At 39.5% G+C, this 19,011-nt stretch overlaps 1 protein-coding gene across 3 annotated transcripts in view; it reads left to right on the forward strand.

Moving 5' to 3' along the window:
- UTRN (utrophin) overlaps positions 1-19,011 on the forward strand; it is a 369,745-nt gene that overhangs the window by 115,058 nt on the left and 235,676 nt on the right. For all 3 annotated transcript variants that reach the window (XM_061471431.1, XM_061471432.1, XM_061471430.1), the window contains exons 28-39: positions 618-767; positions 2,123-2,284; positions 2,636-2,764; positions 3,240-3,413; positions 4,036-4,191; positions 5,871-6,041; positions 8,392-8,571; positions 11,066-11,194; positions 11,325-11,495; positions 12,057-12,206; positions 13,446-13,583; positions 14,360-14,512. In XM_061471431.1, coding sequence (XP_061327415.1) covers positions 618-767; positions 2,123-2,284; positions 2,636-2,764; positions 3,240-3,413; positions 4,036-4,191; positions 5,871-6,041; positions 8,392-8,571; positions 11,066-11,194; positions 11,325-11,495; positions 12,057-12,206; positions 13,446-13,583; positions 14,360-14,512 — 1,863 coding nt within the window. The remainder of the gene's footprint in view (positions 1-617; positions 768-2,122; positions 2,285-2,635; positions 2,765-3,239; positions 3,414-4,035; positions 4,192-5,870; positions 6,042-8,391; positions 8,572-11,065; positions 11,195-11,324; positions 11,496-12,056; positions 12,207-13,445; positions 13,584-14,359; positions 14,513-19,011) is intronic.

Here is a 19,011-nt window from a genome sequence, read left to right on the forward strand (position 1 = left end):
TTAAAAAAAAACTCAGAAATTCTATATTTCAATGGAATACTGAAATATGTGGAAAGTGGTGAAATCACCATCCATGGAAGTGTTCAGAGGCTGTGTAGATGAAGCCCTCGGTGGCACAGTTTAGAGGTGGACTTGGTAGTCCTGAGGTAATGGTTGGACTTGATGATCTTGAAGGTCTTTTCCAACCTAGTTGATCCTGTATGTTGAATATTCTGATTCTTCAGGTTAAATGAACATATTACTCTGAATCTGGAATGTGTATTTGTAAGATCCTCTATCAAAAGCTGAGTTTTGCTGTTCATGATTCTGCCATAGTTAGTACCATGATAAAACTGTATGCTCTTTCCTGTCCTGTGTAAATTGATTAATTCGTTCCAGCACTGTAGTATAAAATGATGTGAATAGGCGAGAAGTGCTGTGAAGTTTAATTATCTAAAGGAAAATGTCCACTGTAGTTGCCTTGTGCCATCATGGATTAAGCCGTAACTAATTCATGCTTTTAGAGAACTCTCAAGACATTTGAAGTGTAAAACTTCAGTGCATGCAGCCAGATTTCCACCTCTGAAAATGCAGTAATACTCAGTGTCTTGACCTTTAAATTTTTTTCTGCTAATTAGTCTCTGGAATCGGTCCTGCGTCATCCAGCTGATAATCGAACCCAGATTCGGGAGCTTGGGCAGACACTGATTGATGGGGGGATTCTTGATGATATCATCAGTGAAAAATTGGAGGCTTTCAATGCCCGCTATGAGGAATTGAGTCACTTGGTAAGAATCTGGGGGCAGGGTTTGAAGTAGTCTGGGTTTTTCAGCTCAGTGGTCTGAAATGATTCCTATTAGTTATCTGAATTCATAGACGCAGGACTGCAATACCGGAAAAGAGGAAAAACCTTCAGTGTTGTCAGCTGTTTTCAATTGGAAGTAATGCCATAATAGCAAGATGCTTTCTCCACCCTCCCTCTCCCTAACTTGAGTCAGGTTTTGTTTTGCATACTTTCACACCCTTGCACTGTGAGGAACCCCTGGTATTTCTCCAAGTAATTTTGACAAAAAGGAAATTCCAGTCTCAAGGGGGACAGCTCAGAAACTGAGGTTAATATTCCCTTCCTACTGCCATAAATACTGAGGAGCTGCTCACTAACTGTAAAAATAAGAAACATAAGTGATATTTTCACCCTTTAAAATAGCTAGGAAGTTGTCGTGGTTTAAACGCAGTCGGGCAACTTGTTCACTCACTCCCCTTGAGTGGTGCTGGGCTGACAACAATCGAGGCCCCCCTCCCCCCCCCTCCCCGGGGCTCTCCCCTTCCCCGCTCCCGGAGGAACGGGGAGGAGGATCGAAAGGGTGCAACTCCTACGGGTTGAGACAAGAACAGTCCAGCAACCAATGTACAACACAAATCACCACCGCTACTACCAACGGCAACAATGATAAGGGAAAATAACAAGGGAAGAGGATACGATACCACTGGCCAAGAAATGAGTCCCACCCGGAAGCCCGACCAAGCACCGACCGATACCTCCTTCAACCCCGCAGTCTCCCAGCCCTTCCGGCTAACTCCCAGTTACATCCTGGGCATGACGTGCTGTGGTATGGAATACCTCTTTGGTCAGTTTGGGTCAGGTGTCCTGTCTCTGTTTCCTCCTGGCTTCCCCTCCTCCCTGGCAGAGCATGAGGCTCACAAAGTCCTTGGCCAAACCAAAACATCATTGTTATCAGCTCTGTTCCCAGGCAGAAAGTCAAAACACAGCACTGTACCAGCTACCAAGAAGGAGAAAAATGACGGCTACTGCTGAACCCAGGACAGAAGTAGTTGCACTGAAATAAGGAACAGAAGGAAAACATTCTTTTCATTGCCCGTGTTATCCCCTTTTTGTACTTACCTATCCTGTATACCTAGCAGCAGAACTCTGCTATGCCACTGTTTTTCAGTTACTAGTATGAATCACTGCAGGCTTCAAAAATTGTTGCCTTATAAGGCTTGCTTTTGCTTTTTTTTATCTTTTTAGGCAGTTCTCCTGCCATAGGATTTTTTGGGTTTCCCCTCCCTTGGCTAGCTAAGGTTTAATATAATTCCTGTTGAATTACTGCTCCATTTTGTCCTGCCTTTCTGTCTCACACAGGCGGTGAGCCGGCAGATCGCCTTGGAACAGCAGCTTCAGACCATGAGGGAAACAGACCACATATTGCAGGTCCTGCAGGAAAACTTAGCAGAGCTGGATAGTCAACTTACATCTTACCTGACTGACAGGGTGGATGCTTTTCAGATGCCCCAGGAGGCCCAGGTATTGCAGCATAGCTTTTCACTATAAAAAATTCTGGAATATCTCATAACAGTGCTCAGCCTAGACGTGGTAGTTCATAAAGGCTTCATTTTAGTCCTGTGCTGATGCACTAGGTGATATCTTTTGTAATCTGGATTGGCTTCCTGTTTTAAGAAGGTTGTATTGAATAACAGTCTTAACAGCTTTCAGTTTAGCAAGCTGTCACCAAACCCAGAGTATTTAAAATCTGGTAGTGTTTAAATTTTACAGAGTGGATTTACTTCTGGTGGATGATAGGTGGTAAGCAAGTTCCTCTTCCCTTCCCTGCAAGCAACTTGTAGCATTTTTTTTCCTGTTTCTATGATGTGGCAGAAAATTCAGGCTGAGATTGCAGCTCATGAATCCACCTTAGAAGAGCTCAAGAAAAGTGCTCGCACTTTCCCTCCTGCTTCTCCTGAATGCAGGTCTCCCCGTGGTGGAACTCAGCTGGATGCTCTGCAGGTAAAAATGAGAGTCGCACTAAGAATTCAAATGTGAAAAGCTTCTGCTTTTCAATTACACACTGCTGTTGTCAGCCTGTAAATTGCTCGGTGCGGTCAAGCGAACCTCAGAAATAAATAGTATATGCTTTTACGTGTTTTCATTAGGAAACAAGCAGTACTGGATGAATTGAGTAAGGAAGTTTAAGTTTCATAAGTATCATGGGATAAAAGCTACAAGTCAGAAAGTTTATCTATTTTAGTAGAATGGATATTTTGAAAGTGTACGATGCAGAATTATAGCTCTCTTGTAGCTCAGGTGGAGAGTAGGAATAGGTGATAAAATTTGGCTCGGCAAATAGTGTTGCCATGTATACTGAGTTCTGGTGGCATGAGAGTTGAGTTAGAATCTGGGGGGGGGGGATGCTTTAAATGTTATTTTTTGAAGTGCAATGTTAATTTAAGACATTCTGTTAACATAATATTCATTAAAACAGAGAAAACTCCGAGAAGTATCTACAAAGTATCAGCTTTTCCAGAAACCAGCCAATTTTGAGCAGCGCATGTTGGATTGCAAGCGGGTGTTGGATGGTGTAAAAGCAGAACTTCATGTCTTGGATGTGAAAGATACTGACCCAGATGTAATCCAGGCACATCTGGACAGGTGCATGGTAAGTATGCAGTGCTTGAGAGTGTTTCTTTCTTGTGTGAATCTTCTTGCCTAAACTCTTTCCTGAGGAAATTTTGCTCAGAGCCCTGATAGAACTGTTACAACTCTTTGCAAAACACCAACAAAACAATTGGTTAACTAAAACCCTCTAATTCTCCTGTGTGAGAAGGTGGACATAGGAGAAGTGGATTGTAGATCACAGATATAGTGGAACAGCTGAGGTTTTAGAAACTTCCTTCCCTGGTTCTTCCTTCCTTCCTTCCTTCCTTCCTTCCTTCTCTTATGTTATGGAGAAGTATCACTCCAGGGGCAAGTCAGCTTGGGTTTCAGTATCCAAACAAAACAAGTACTATGCATAATATCAAGGAGAGATCACAATGTTAGCCTTGCTACATGTGGTGGTGTTACGGAGTGCTAAATTATTGGAATAATTCTTTTTCTTGGTTGATGAAAATTAAAACCAGAATAAAATGCAGAACATCGGGAGTTTGAAATCTGAGCAGACATTGCTCTTAATCCATAGTTTGGAGTTTAAATGCAGTCAGGGTCAGGTCCCCAAATGAAGCAAAATCTGATAATCTGCACTACAAATTGATCACTAACATACATATTTGTGTTTTTAGAAACTCTATAAGACCCTCAGTGAGGTGAAGTTGGAGGTTGAAACTGTCATCAAGACAGGAAGGCAAATTGTACAGAAACAACAGACAGATAATCCCAAAGGGATGGATGAACAGCTGACAGCATTGAAATTTCTTTATAATGACTTGGGGGCACAGGTAAGAAAAACATATGTATGTATGAACATTTGTCTGCATATAAATTCCCTTCTTTATTGTTTTAATCTCAGATGCTGTTATAAATTTGATTATGAAGCTGATTCTGTATAGGCTAGTGGCTATAATCAAGAGCAATCAGTTGGGAGATTAAAGATTACATTTAACAGTCCTTTAGTTGTGCAAGGCCCCTCTCCTCCCAGGGTGTTCCTGAAAGGAAGGTAGCCTCAAAGAAAGAAAGGGTCACAGGTTTCATCATTCGAGCAAAACTGGTCTGATAGTCATTGAAGTCTTTGAGCATTGTTGCACCTTCTCTGTGAAATAGCTTGCAAGATAATTTGCTATCAGATTGTCATATGAGAAGTTTGAGTTGATGTAAATGGTCAGCGTGAATTGTTTTAGGACAAGTCATGATGGTTTGTGATTGTAATCCATCTAAAGGGTTGCCTGGAGGGGTCGTGGAGTTTACTTCTCAGCAAATACTCAATACCCACCTGGACAGGATACTGTACAACCTGCTCTAGGTGAATCTGCTTTGTCCAGGGGGCTTGGTTTAGATAACCTCAAGAGGTTGCTTCCAACCCCAACCATTCTGTGATTCTGGTTGCCCTTGGTATGAAAACAGAAAATGCAGGCAAATGTGTATTTCCCATGAACTGCATTAAATATGATTTGAACAATTTTCTTAGTAATGTATAGTTATTTATCAAAGCATTTAAAAATGTTTAAACCCTTAGGGAATGGGGGGAAATGGGGGAGGAAATATGATTCTTTTTGTACCTAAATTAAGACAGAAGTCCAAGCAGACTTGTGCCTCTTCAGTGCTCTGTGAATGAAGCTGTGGATAAGTGGCCAGATCACATTGTTGGAGTATCTTGAAATGGGCCCTAGGAAATTTTATTGTTGTAAAGTGGAGAATGCTCACAAAAGTGTGGATTCTAGTGGAACCTGTATATCTATAACGCAGAAAGCATGTAGACAAGAAATTGGGTAATGATAGAAGGGCAGAGTTATTTGCAAACTGATGTTATGATTTAGTTTGTGAGCTGAGACAGAGGGCATTTTTTTGAAATGTCAGTTGATTCTGACTGCTATGGTTGGATTTATTCTCAGGTCAGTGTTAGTTTTCCCAGACTAATTGTGTAGCCAGTATGAAATCGAATTGATTATACTGCAGCAAACATCAAATTTTATATTCACTTTACTGAGATGCTTTCATGGGCAGACTAGATTTTCAGTGACATTTTCTTTGCAGCTTTCTCCTAGCAGGTCTATCAAAATAATAAAAGGAACTGAATTTTACCTGTGTGACTGACTGGATTCTATTTCCCCTAGAGTTTCAGTTAAACGATCATAATAAACAAAGTTTAAACATCAATTTGGTTATTACTAACTATAAATAAGTTGGTATGCAGGTTTCTTTGTTTCCTTTAAGTGTATCTTAATTAAAAATTATTCTAGTTTTATATATTCTGCTTTATTCTGCTCTGTATGGTAAGATGTCGATATCTATCAATGATTCTGCTTTTCAGTGTGCTTCCCTAATGCAAAATAGTGTTACGATACAATGATTTTATATGTTTGGGAGGATATTTCAGTTAGCTGGCACTTTTGGTTTTATTATCTTCCAAAATCTGGTTTTGTTTTCTTTTTTTCTCTCTCCTTTTTTTTTTTTTTCCTAGGTGACAGAAGGAAAACAAGACCTTGAAAGAGCATCCCAGCTGGCACGCAAAATGAAGAAAGAGGCTGCCTCTTTGTCAGAGTGGCTAGCGACCACTGAGGCTGAGCTGGTGCAGAAGTCCACTTCAGAGAGCTTACTTTCTGATCTGGACTCAGAAATTGCCTGGGCCAAAGTAAGCAAGCACAGTCTAAATGTGTATAGAATAGATTTTTAACATTATGTCAATACTGTGTAGAACAGTACGTGGTATTTAACATAGGCTGTTAATTTAAATCCCTGTAACTTGTTTCTAAACCTCTTTTATCATGGAATTTTAGAAGACCTGGTAGATGATTTTTCAGTACCATATTGAGGCTAATCTGTTTCATTCTGACATCTTGCCTCAAACTGTCTGTGAAATATTAAAGATACTACTACATATTTGGTATGTATTTACCATATATATGTGGTGTATCACAACACAGACTCAAGTTGATGAGGAGACTCAAATCCAACTTTATTACAATCAACCCCTTTTTATTCCCTTGTTCGGTACTTTCCCAGCCTGCACAAACATGCCACGCTGGCCCATGTAAAACTCTCCAGGTAAATAGTCCAGTCACAGTGCTGAGTACGCGTTGTCTACACACAACAGTTTCACACCCCCGCTCCCTCCATCTCAGACCCTCTCACAACCCCCACATCGTCTGGCTCCAGCTGAGTCTCTCGCCACAACAACATCCTGGCCCATCCTTCCAAGGCTTGTTTTTCGACCTTCCCTGTCCTTCAATGTTCCAACTTACCGCACCAGAGCATCAAGGCCTCAGAGCACATTCCCAAACTGTTTTTCATGCAAATCTTTATCGCCCTCGCTCCCCACACATACGTATTTGGTAGGTATTTAAGCAACTTACTATATCTCTAGCACAGTTCGTAAGTATAATAGCTATAAGCAAATATAATTTTGGGCAGGGTCAAATATTTTACTAGTAGAGGAAACTAATCAGTGGCAATTTAAATGAAAAATTGAGTGTGTAACTTTTCATTGAAACAGCTTTGTCTTCATAATTGTGACTTTGCAAAACAAAAAGCTCCTGTAATTCCTTATTTTCTTTCATCTATATATAGGAACTATTGATGGAAGCAGGTGAATATGTTATAATTATTCTGAAGCAAAGTATTTATTTTCTCATACTATATAAGCTTGTGTATGTAGTAGGTTGAGATAGCAACACATCTCAGTTGATGTGGTTCGGTAATACTGGTCTTTACAGTCATTCTTTTCTATCACTTTTTACTTTTGGAGTAGGTCTGTGTACAATCTTGAAAGCTTACCAAATTACAAAATGATCTAATTATAACTTGTTCTCATCATTTCACTTGGGATTAACAATTATTTGCATTGTACTTCTGCTGTGGCAGTATTCCTGAGATTTCTTTCCAAACAAGTGTGTAAATACTTACTGAAATACACTTACTGTACATTTGGGGCAGTGGAAATAGTTCATGAGCTCTTATGCTGTGCCACCAGAAACCCTTTATGTTGCATGTGAGGTTGTTCTTCCTGTCTTAAGGTTTTCTAGGGGCAATTTTAAGATGTAGTAACTTGGGTATTTGTTTTTGTTTTGAAGATAAGAAGTTACAATAATATAATAAATTATTTACTTCACAGCTAATAGGATGCTCAAGGAGCTCCAGATGCCAGTTGTGATTAACTGCATTCTTCCCCACACTTTACAGTCTTTGATGCTTTCTAAATAGCCAGATATTATCAATAATAATATTATTGATCTTTTATGGCAGGAGGTGCTATTTTCCACATTGAAATCACATACTGATATTCAATAGATGACACAGTTGATTTGTATGTCTGTACACACTTTTTCAAAGAAGATTTTAAAATTTTTTTTAGATTAAAACTATTTAGAAGCAGAGATGATTTTGAAAAATTATTAGAGCTAAAGATACCTATATTTACATGTCTTCATGTAGGTATGTAACAGTAGGGCTTCTGTAATACGTAGCAAGTGAATGGAACATCTGCACCAATGAGGGGTAGTGGTGGTTCACAAGAACGTTCAGCCTTGGCCTACCACTTTTCTCATTATTGACAACTGTAAAAGTACTTGAATAGAAAAAGACAGCGATAAAACTGAAGTGTCTCTTGAAAATTGCATTCTCTGGTGCTTGACGGTGCAAAAAAGAACCTTTAAAAATTGGATCAGTGATATGATGCATTAGCTTTACCTACATACTGAAAAGGAACTGAAAAGATATTGTAAAGTAACGAAACAGAAAGATCTCAAGCTAAGTTATTCAGAACACTTGCATGCGTTGTGCATGATCACTCAAAAAGAGATCAGTAAATACATAGAGTGAGTATAAACGGAAGGTGATACTACTTGGTTTGATTATTTATTTTTTTTTCCTCAGGTGGAGAACACCTATGATAGTAATTGTTTCCTACGGAAGTAAAAAAAGCTGTCTCCCTTGCTCTTGTGATTTGCAGTAGTATGCAGTGTTAATGGCTCCTCTTGTTTCAGAATGTGCTGAGGGAGCTGGAGAGGAGGAAAGCTGATTTGAAGAGCATCACAGAAAGCTGCACTGCACTCCAGGCTCTGGTGGAAGGGAGTGAGACTTCTCTGGAGGAGAAGCTGTGTGTCCTTAATGCTGGCTGGAGCAGAGTTCGGACCTGGACTGAGGACTGGTGTGACACCTTGTTGGTATGTTGCAAGTGGGAGAGAGACCCAGGGTGGCTCTCTGTGCATACCCTTTGAGCAATTACAGTTCTTACTTGTCTCACTTAGCTGTGATGTGAAACTTCCATGGTCCCCCACGGACATAAAAGAATGTAGAATGAGTATCTGGTTACTCTGTAGATGGGAGATATGAGTTGAGGTTATAGACAATGAGGAAGGTGGGAAACTGTTTTGCAAGTGTTAGATGTGCCTATAGGCATTGGTGCCATGTGCTTGGTAGTAGTAGGTATTGTTGAGATGAAAATGCAGAATCTGGATGTCAGAGTGATGAAACTAATTAAATATTCCAGGCAGACAGTTGGTTTGACCTACTGGGAATAACCCGTTTAGTTGTAGAGAGTAAAACTAGCTTTAACTTTTTTATTTTTCTTTTGCCTTTTTCCTGGCTTCAGTGCTAGGATTCTTTTTCTGGGTTCTTACTCTCCCTGCACTTTGTGATGTAATTCCTCTTTTCTATAGAATTACTAAGCCTATGGCTAGTAAACACTTTTCACACATCTGTTTTTATTTTTCTTTCCTTTCTTCCTGCCTTTTATGTGCCGTACATTAATTTTTTAATCTTTTGTCCTTATAAATTTAGCTCCTTGTACCTCTTTCCTGCTAATGTTTCATCACGTTCTCTTTTGCTACACGAATAATGCTAGCCTTTTGTGTCCACTTGTCATTTAGCTCTTAATACAATTCTTGCTACCCTAATGCATAGAGGTAACTTTTGAAATTATCCTGAAAGGTGTCCTCTATCATCACCAGCAGGTTGTGGGGCATACAAGCATTCATGAAACTGCTAGTGGGCTTATTCATGAACTTGTAGTAGCTGATTCTGCCAGATTAAAATGATGGGAAAAAAGCCACCAGCTTGTAAAGTGTCATTTGTTTTGTAACAGGTTAATTAGACCCCAGCTTCTTTTTATGTAAGTTTCTATAAGCTCATGAATTTATTAATGTAACTAGAAAACAAAAGGAACTAGCCCCAGAGGACTGGTTTCTGTGAGACTGCTCTTTATTCAGCCTGAAAGAAACCTCTGTGCCCGCTCCAGCATGAACAGAGTGTTTTTGTGCCCATAGATTTCCTTGAGACCCAGATGATGGCTGTTTAATGGACAATTGGTAACTCACTAGTGGTGCTCAGCAAAGCACTTGGGACCCTCTGTCAGCCTATTGCTCTTTCAGACAGCCCATAACAGCAAGTGTTTAAAAGTATGCCAATCAGAGTTGAAGCTAACAGCATCTGTTTGGCTGAGTAAATGGAAGACTAAGTGTATTGCACAGTCTAAAGCTGCAAGTTTTGCAAATGGACATGAAATAGTCTACAACTGGTGCTAGTACCACACTGATGTTTTCAGATAGATAACGTATTTCTGTTTCATTCAGATAGTTATGACAGTCCACATTCAGAAGCCCCTGAAATGGGCTGAAATAGTGGAAACTTTGGTGTTATACCTAGATGATGAGCCCTCTGCATCCTGTCCAGTCCTACTGCAGATCTGTTTCATAATGCAGTCATGTCCACATTAATAGTCAGGTCGTTTACCCTTATTTGTAAATGCTCTAAGGATGATCCACAACTAAAAACATTCTGACTCATGCTCATGTCTGGTGAGGAATGTCCTTGTGCTGACTTTTTAGGTTAAATTGCTCTTTCCCTAGGTGAAAATTTAAGTTTCTTGTTGTTGTTATAGAGAGCAATTATAGGGCTGCGTTCTCTTTCCTCCTCTCCTCTAGTTTTGTTACTCCAAGAGATCAAAGCTTAGCAGCCCTTTCTGGGATAAGAATCTCTGCTTAAGCAGGATGGTACTTCTCTGAATCTGACAGTGTTGTTTTGTCACTAAGAATAATGTGTTATTTTTGTCTCTGGCACCTAATGTTATAATTTCTGACTGCATATGAAAGCAGACCTAATTAACTTGTCTACAGTGTGGTGATTTTTCTTAAGAGGAAGAAATATTTTAATGTAATCAGTAACATATCAAAACTAGACTGTTATAACTTGTCGGATTTGGTGTAACCTCTTTTCAATTAAAAAAATAAATGCAACAGCAACTGCGTGTAACACACAGTGTCATATCTACTAGTGATAGCTGAAAAAATGGTGGGTGTTTTGCTCGGCTGAGATGTGGTCTGCCTGTAATGTTGTAGTACGTTGTCTGTCTTTATTTGGACAAACTACCTCAGCTATGTCCGTTTGCCTTTTTGTGAGTTGGGAACAATATCATCAAAGGATCTAGAAAGAAAATTGAATTCTTGTAGATACTTATTGAAGGTGAAAGGTACAGTCTAATTTCTGGTGTTCCTTTCCAAGGTGTATGCATAACTCTTTATTCCATTGATCTCCTTTTTACTTATAGTGGTGGTTTTGGCAGGGTGTGTTGTTGGGACTTTTTGTGGATATGTCAATTTTTATTTTTATTTTTTTTTTAGAGTTTCTTGCACTGATGTATTTTTAAAATCTTTTTTCCAGAATCATCAGAGCCAGCTGGAAATATTTGATGAAAATGTTGCCCACATAAGTACCTGGTTGTATCAGGCTGAAGCCTTGCTAGATGAAATTGAGAAAAAGTCAGCAAGCAAAAAGGAGGAAACTGTGAAGGTAGGAAATGCTGCTGTCAAGTAACCACTTCTGGGTTCTAAGTGACATCAAGTCAGGTTTGTTGCCACATTTTATGTATATATTTTTTCCTTTCCTAGGGTAATCATTTGCATTTTCTTTCAATTCTTAGCGCTTAACATCTGAATTGGATGATGTTAGCCTTCGAGTGGATAACGTGCGTGATCAGGCTATCATCCTGATGAACGGTAGGGGGGTGTCATGCCGTGAACTGGTTGAACCCAAACTGGCAGAACTGAACCGGAACTTTGAGAAGGTCTCTCAGCACATCAAAAGTGCCAAGGTGAGGATGAGCAAGCCCCAAATCATGCTGGCATGTGTGTGTGTCTATGCCAAAATGATGGCAAATAGCTTTAGGGGTTAGATCTTTGTGTTAGAACAGCACTTCACTGCTTTTAATTCTTAGTGTAGATATTTATATGCAAAAATTGACAGACTGATTTTAGACCGACTGCTTTTTTTTTTTTTTTTTTTTAATCTGAGTAGTGGGATAACTACTAATAACTGTGTTATAAAGATTCAGGAAAATATATATATTGCAGTACATATCTATATGAACTACAAAACACCACCATAAACTAATGTGATTGGAGGTTTTTTGTCTGCTTTCAGACCAAAATGCTGAGATTGAAGTTTGAAGGTAGAAGCTTAGTAATACCTATCAACGCTGTGTCCAAGCTCTCTCAGTGTTAGATCAAAAACTTGCAGGTTTTTTTTTAATGCTGATATCTGATGGTCCTACAGACTGTTATGCCTGTTCATGAAGAATTGGTTCAAATCATTAAACTGTGTGACAGCTCAGACAAAATTTCCAGTTTGAACAAAGTTTTATTTTCCTTTGCAGATGCTTGTTGGACAAGAACGACATCCTGTCACGTCAGAACCCCGCGAGGTCAGAGCAGCTTTTCCAGACCTAGAAAAATTTGAGGGTGACATCCAGAACATGTTAAAAGTTGTGGACAAGCATCTGGAGTTGAGTGGGGAAGATGAAAAGGTTTGTGAGCTAACTCCCTTTCTATTTTGTCCATGTGTTACATTCCTCAAGACTGAGGGGGAATTCTAAGAAAATCTTTATAAGACAGGAGTAGAAAAAAGAAAAGAATTACTAGGTTGTTGGAAACACTGCACAATTCTCTCATAGTTTTTCCATAGCTGCTGCCTCTTGGTTGGTGCACTGAGAGTAACTTCAGTCTGCATTTTCATTTTTTTTATAATTCAGGTGGTAAACTTGGATTATCATTTATCTTCTCTCTTCTACTCAAAGTTGGGTTTTTTATAAGGAATCCTTCCTGTAAAAATAATAGTCTGCAAACTTTTTTTTCTTCCTTATTTCTTAATGTCTGACTGTCTGAACTTATGTTGATTACTTAATGCTGCTAAGACTCTTACTATGTATTTGGCCTCTATTTTGGGCCTCTATTGTGCTAAATAGATTTTTTTTCCCTTTAAATTTATACTGGAATGTCATTAATCATTCATAGGACAGGTCAGCGGATGCTTGTGAGATGAGGTACAAGAAAGAACGTTGTAGTGTGTCTTATAGGAAGTCCAAATAAAAGCTTGGAACAAAATTGGACTTTTTTTTTGACTTTTTCTAGATTCTTATGTAGTCTCTGCTATTTACCAGTGTAAAATTGTTTTACATTTGTTCCTATCTGGTTGCCTATGGCTCATATCATGATATCCTTGTTGCCTACAAAATTGGGTGAAGTCCTGCCAGGACACTCTAGCTGCCTTCCTTTTAAGCACATGAAATACTATGAGCTGAAAAGCTCAATGTAAGTCTATGGAAAATGGCATGTGTACTACAGAAAGCAATTTTTAAAAGGTCTGTATGGAAGGACCTATTTTTATGGAACATATGCTTCGCTTTGTGTTGGTTTTATATTACGTTTTTCCCTTTCTTGCTTTTCTGCTCTGAGCTTGTTTGTTATTGTCAAGGAACGTTTAGAAAAATGGAGCTGAAGTCACAGTACCCTGTTGCTGTGGCTGCCTACTGCTGGCTCATTGACTGAGCTTCAGGCAGGGCATCTCTTTATGAAGTTTATGGATTGACCAGGTTGGATTTTAGGATTCGGTAGTTGTGGTGGAGAATCTCTGCCTGAATTTGGCTCATGTTTGGATAATAAACAGTAGTTTGGTACCATTGCTGTTAATATCTGAGCAGGTAATAAATTCATTTTGGAAACCATAGCTGAGCTTTCTGTAGATAATATAGAATTGTATCCTTTAGTTGGATCAAGAAAGAGCTCAGATTGAAGAAGTTTTACAGAGAGGAGGGCAGTTGTTACAGCAGCCTATGGAGGACCATAAGAGAGAGAAGATCCGCATACAGCTGTTGCTTCTGCAGAAAAAGTACAAGAGTTTGCAGGTATGATTATGATAGTAATTATAACTAAAGCTGTTTTATGCATTTTGTCATCGCACTTGCAATCTGGTGATGGCTTTTTTAGTGTACAAGATTCTCTGGGAAAGAGCTAAATGTGCGTACACATAGTGTGACTCTCTGAATCTTTGCAATTCCAGAGTATGAATTTTGTCATTCCGAAGTTTTATGGGAGTGGTTTTGATTTTTAAAGTCCTTTTCACAGCTTCTCAGAGGGCCACTCTATATGTATTTACCTAGATGGGTACAGACATTTGGACATTTGCTTTACTTGCTGTGTAAAGAGTGACTACATAGACATGTACACAAATATATTTATTGAGTTCTCAGCTGAAGAGCTTTCTGTGATGAATGAGTCTGCTTCTGAACTCCTCTTACTTCCTATAGAGAGGGTATTACCAGCAGTTGTGGACTCTAGAATGTTGTGGTGCTTTCATACACATGCCATATCAAAAATGTTTCTGTGTAGAACAGTGGGGATCTGTATTCTTATACTGCTCTTAGCTCACCTGTTTGAATCATGGTCAGGTGAGGTGTAGCTCTGAAGGCAGGGTAGGACCCTCAGGCTGCCTTTGATTACATGTCTGTGCAGGTAAATAGGGTATAGCTCTTAAAAAAAAAAAGCTGCTATTGCATATTTTGTAATTTGCTTCTTCAAATGGATTCCTCAAGTGTTTTTGTTTGGGTTTTTGAATAAATAAGATCTATTCTGTTCACTACTTCCTTCTTGCACTATATTTTCCTAATGCACTGGACTGCAGGAGTGCAGACCATTTCAACGGAGGCAGGTGGTGGAACTCTCTCCAGTGTTTTCCCAGTATAAGAAAGAGCATGACAGTCTAATGAAGTGGCTGGATGAGGCTGAGTACCGTCTGCCCGGGCTGCAAGGTGCAGAAGATGAACAAAAACTACAGGTAAATGAAACTTTTTTAGGAGCAAATAGTGAAAGCTGTGTATGAGCTGTAGAGATCCATACATTAGGGTTTTATGGCTGTTTGATATGTACTTGGAGACAAGTGTTTTCAAACTGTCAGCATTCATTTTTCATTAGGAAATTATCTGTGTATACTAGTTTGGGATTTCTCCATAGTCATTATAGGTCTGGAATGTCCCAACCATCGGGCCCAAGTTTTAGAGTGTAATCTGGCCAGTGTGGTTGACTCAGGACACTTTCTCTTGTTAGTGTTGCTCATGGGGATTATGCTTAGCTCTTTCTGATACCCTGGCTCAAACAGGGTATCAAATGGAATCACCAACCTGATTCAATGTCTGGTTGGTGCGGGTATGAAAAAAGCCTTGTTTGAAGCTCAAACTCAGTGACTCTGCATCCTGTGGCCTTGATTTTTTAACTTCTCTGATGCTGCCTTTCATGGCCTTGGGTGCTTAGAGAGTGATAACTACCCTCATGATTGATACTACTGTATACAATGAAGATTAATAAAAATGACGAAGGTTGAAGTATTTCTAATAATGTGTGTGTGCAGTTCTTGACAGTTTTACAACTGATTTAATAGGATGTCAGGGTCTGATAAATTTTACTGCCTAGAAAGCTGTATATCTTTATGTCTTAATTGTTGAGACTGCAGATACTTTCAGTGTTTCTTGTGGGGTTTCTTGTTGGTGTTTTTTGTTTTGGTTTTGGTTTGGTTTCTTTTTGGTGGTATGGTGGTTGTTTGTAAGGTTTTTTGGTGGTGTTTGTTATTTTGTTGTTTGGGGGGTTATTTGGTTCTTTTGTAATTTTTTTTTCTCCTTCCTTCAAAACACTTTGGCTGCATGATAATTACATTAATATTTTAGGCAGTAACAGTGAGGAACCTTGTGAAGCAGTAAGTAATTTCTTGGACAAGCTTGGGGGCTAGGCAATCTGTCAAGTACTTCTCAGCTTCTGGGTATGAAGCTTCATAATTAAAACTAATCAATCTCTTTGACTGCTCTGTAACTTTTTAACCCCACACCAATTAACTTGGAGGCAGGGGTAAAGTGCTCTAGTTCCCTGTAAGACTCACACCACAAAATCGTAATGTGGTGTTCTTCATTAATAGCTGTAGTGCTATGTGGCTTCAGGTGCCTATGACAGCTGTAAAGCTATGGCTTTCCTTGGTCATGCAGTATTAGCTATGAGAGCAAACCTTTTCAGTCTGCTTCTCTAAAGAGAGGCTTTTTCAAATATAAGTCTCCCATGCAGAGCTGGGCAGCAAAGATGGACCCAACATCTGTTTAGCTGTCCGACATGACTGCTCTGTTGGGTCTCCAGCAGTTGCTCCTGGTGTATTGTGGAACTTGCACATGAGCTTCTTGGGACCTGACTGATGCCAGGGAATTTGTTTGAATGAAATGGGGATCCATACCCATTTAAAGTAAACCAACATGATTTACTGTTTCTGTTTGACCATCAGCTGCTTTGAATGAATCAACTATTGTATTGAAAAGAGTGCACCTGAATGGTTTCTTTGCTGATGGGAGCAGTCCAGTTGTTCCACACACGGATCTTCCTTGTTGCTATTGGTCTCACTGCATTTTGACTGGTCCTCTCTAACGAAGAGCCTTTGCCTCCTATAAATCCTTTTCTTTAGGCATATACTGCAGCTAATCCCTGGCACTGCTGGTTCCATTCCTGGATTACTGCATTTTTGCTATCTGGGTGCTGAATGCAGAATATCATGTAAATATAGATTGCCATGGCAATTGCAATAAACTATTGGTGGAGGAACGTTACCTTTGCTCAGAATTAGTTAAGCTGTGTAAAAATACCCTTACAGTTCCAGTTGTAGTTTATAAGTATGGCTGAGTGAGCTAGAATTTCAGAAGGGACCACAGCAATTTTCATTACTGCTGTAAAGCTTGGAAACTGCCGCTTTTGCTTCATGTGTCTGTACCTCCAGCTTTCTGCTATTTGAGTGGTAAGCTGGCCTGTCTCAAGTGGCCTTATTTTACTTCAATGGCTTGTTCTTTCACCTGGTTTACTAATTGATCTTGAAGACCAAAAATGGGACCATACCATTTCTAAAGGAGAAATAAATGGAGAAATATTTCCAAATACCATTGTTGTTTTAGATGAACACAGTTGCTCCAGAAATTTCTTGGAGCCACCAGACTTGAATTATCCTCAGCATCAAGGGGATCCCTAATGCTAAAATTTTGCAACAGAAACTTCCCCTCCCCAATTTTTACCACCTACGTGCACTCCCGCAGTTTGATGTACTGAAGGTGCAGTGAGCAGAGGAAGAAAAGCCAGTGTTTGAAATGAACAAACAGGAAAGGGGGGGGGGGAATATTTCAGCTGCTAAGCTGGGGAGTAGACCTCAGCTATGGTTTTAAGTAATATGTTGTTTATGTTTTTGTAAACAAGTGTGGAGGAGAGGATGGTGCTTGAAGGTCATATATATCTATATATTGATTTGCTGGAAGTAGCTGGATTGTACATATTCCTCATTCTGTATGCTTCTAGGGATTATGGAGTTAAGTGTCTCTGACATATTTGTAACCCTTCTGCATAGCAGGTACTTCTTGAATAAACTTTGTTTTGCCACAAATCCTAAGTTAGAAAAGCCTGCAGTGGAAGTTTGAATCTCCTTAAGTTGTCTTCTTCTCTAACCTCGCTTTAGTATTGATTTAAGTTGCTCTATTCTGATTTGGCTCTGAATGAGGGAATGGAAAAATTAAACGTTAAATTGCAGAGGTAATTAGTTGACTACAGTTCCTGAGAGATTTTCCCAGGTTTTAGAAAATTGTTTTGAAGCAATAATAACTTTGCAGATGGCGAGTTTGCTGTTGCAGGCACAGTGCAGTTTTTCCTATAAACTGAAACACAGACACCATCTTGAAGGCTTTTAAAGTATAATTCCTGTAATAAAGAAAACATGTTTGCTTGCCTACCGGGGAAGGTTCTGGATTATTTAAATATGAACTGTAGGTTACATTGCCCACAAATATGTTGCTTACTGACTGCATTAATTAACCCAGAAGAAGAAATAAAATGGATACGAGACGTTTAGCTTTGGAAAACATTTTTCTAGAAAGCTGGCTGTGCAGTATTTTGAGTGTGAGAGAGAAGTGGCAAGGAATGGTTGAAAGGTGAGAATTTGTAATCAAAAGGGTGATGGCTTCACTTTGCAAACGAAGATTTGGGAAGGGCTTTACCCACACTTAGTACAAGCGTGCTTGATGACTAAAAAGGGCAATGTGGGATAGGCAAATCTGGTTGCAAAAAAGCACAGCGAAAGGTCTCCTTGGGTGGTATTCCAGTGCACCTTGTCACCTGCCATTTCGTCCCTTGCCTGTTGCTACAGGGCTTCGCAAGTGTGGGTAAACCCTTCGGGCCCATGCAGTGGGTTCTTTAGGTGAGGCGCAGGGTGCATGTAACTGGCCCTACCCTTTACACCTGAGGTTTATCTGCCGGGCCTAGCAAGCTTGGACGGTGACAGCAAAGTCCTCAGGTCGTAGGTTTGATTAGAGTATCCTTCTCTTAGATGGATGGCCTTACAGGGCTATACGAGCTCCATCTGCCCGGGTTTGAAGTTAGAGTTGTCGTTCTCCTAGGATGGTTGCTTGAAGGCTAGTGAGCCCATCCTGCCCATGGACACACTTTGTCTGACCCTTCAGTTGAGACCTGTCTGACAGGGGAGACCCTACCAGAGTCATATGCCACCACCAGCATAGCTCCCAACCTCACAAGGGCACACAAGCTCTTTCCCCATGACAAGGGGGTGTTCGTGAAAGAGAATCAAAAGGATATTTATTTGCAAAGATAACTAATGTGTGGTGATCTGAGATTAGACTGGATAAACACTTTTGGTTAACATGTTTATGTAGTTAAACATGCAAGGTAAATTATTTAATTTTATGTCAATTTCTCAGGCAATGTTTTCCAAAATCCATTTGGAAGTAAGTCAGAGCATCTCCTTGAGTTGAATTTTTGGTAGATTTTGTGTAAAAGAGGAAAGGGGAAGAAAATCTGAAACCGAATTCTGAATTGCAGGTTAAACTGGATGCTAAGTATAGGAGGAAACAAATTTTTATTTGACCACTGAATTACAATTATTTTTAGGAGCTCTTGTCAAGCGGCCTTGTTGCTAGAATGTACACTTGTAACTGAGTAGTCCTCTTTTTCTCCCAGTCCTTCATTTTTCCTAGTGTTTAAAGAGAGATCAAATTTAATCGTTTTCTGTCACCACTGAAACTAAAGTAGAAAAGGGCAATTGAGTCATCCAGTCAGATCTCCTCCTAAATAACCTTTGATTAACTTTTTATTTGTGAGTACTTAAGAAAAGAGTTGGCTTGCCTCGTGTTTCTTTGATTGTCAAACCTCCCAACAAATGAAACCCTAGAAACCAGGTGCTGTGAGATTGAGGTGTTTGATTTGTGTGAGATAGTTTTGTCAAACTTCTGCTACTATGTTTTCTTAGTAATTATG

This window comes from Pezoporus flaviventris, unplaced genomic scaffold (genome assembly GCF_033815535.1).
Source record: "Pezoporus flaviventris isolate CSIRO_AGI_PZ_B2104156 unplaced genomic scaffold, CSIRO_AGI_Pfla_v1 ptg000066l, whole genome shotgun sequence".
NCBI classification, from domain to species: domain Eukaryota; kingdom Metazoa; phylum Chordata; class Aves; order Psittaciformes; family Psittacidae; genus Pezoporus; species Pezoporus flaviventris.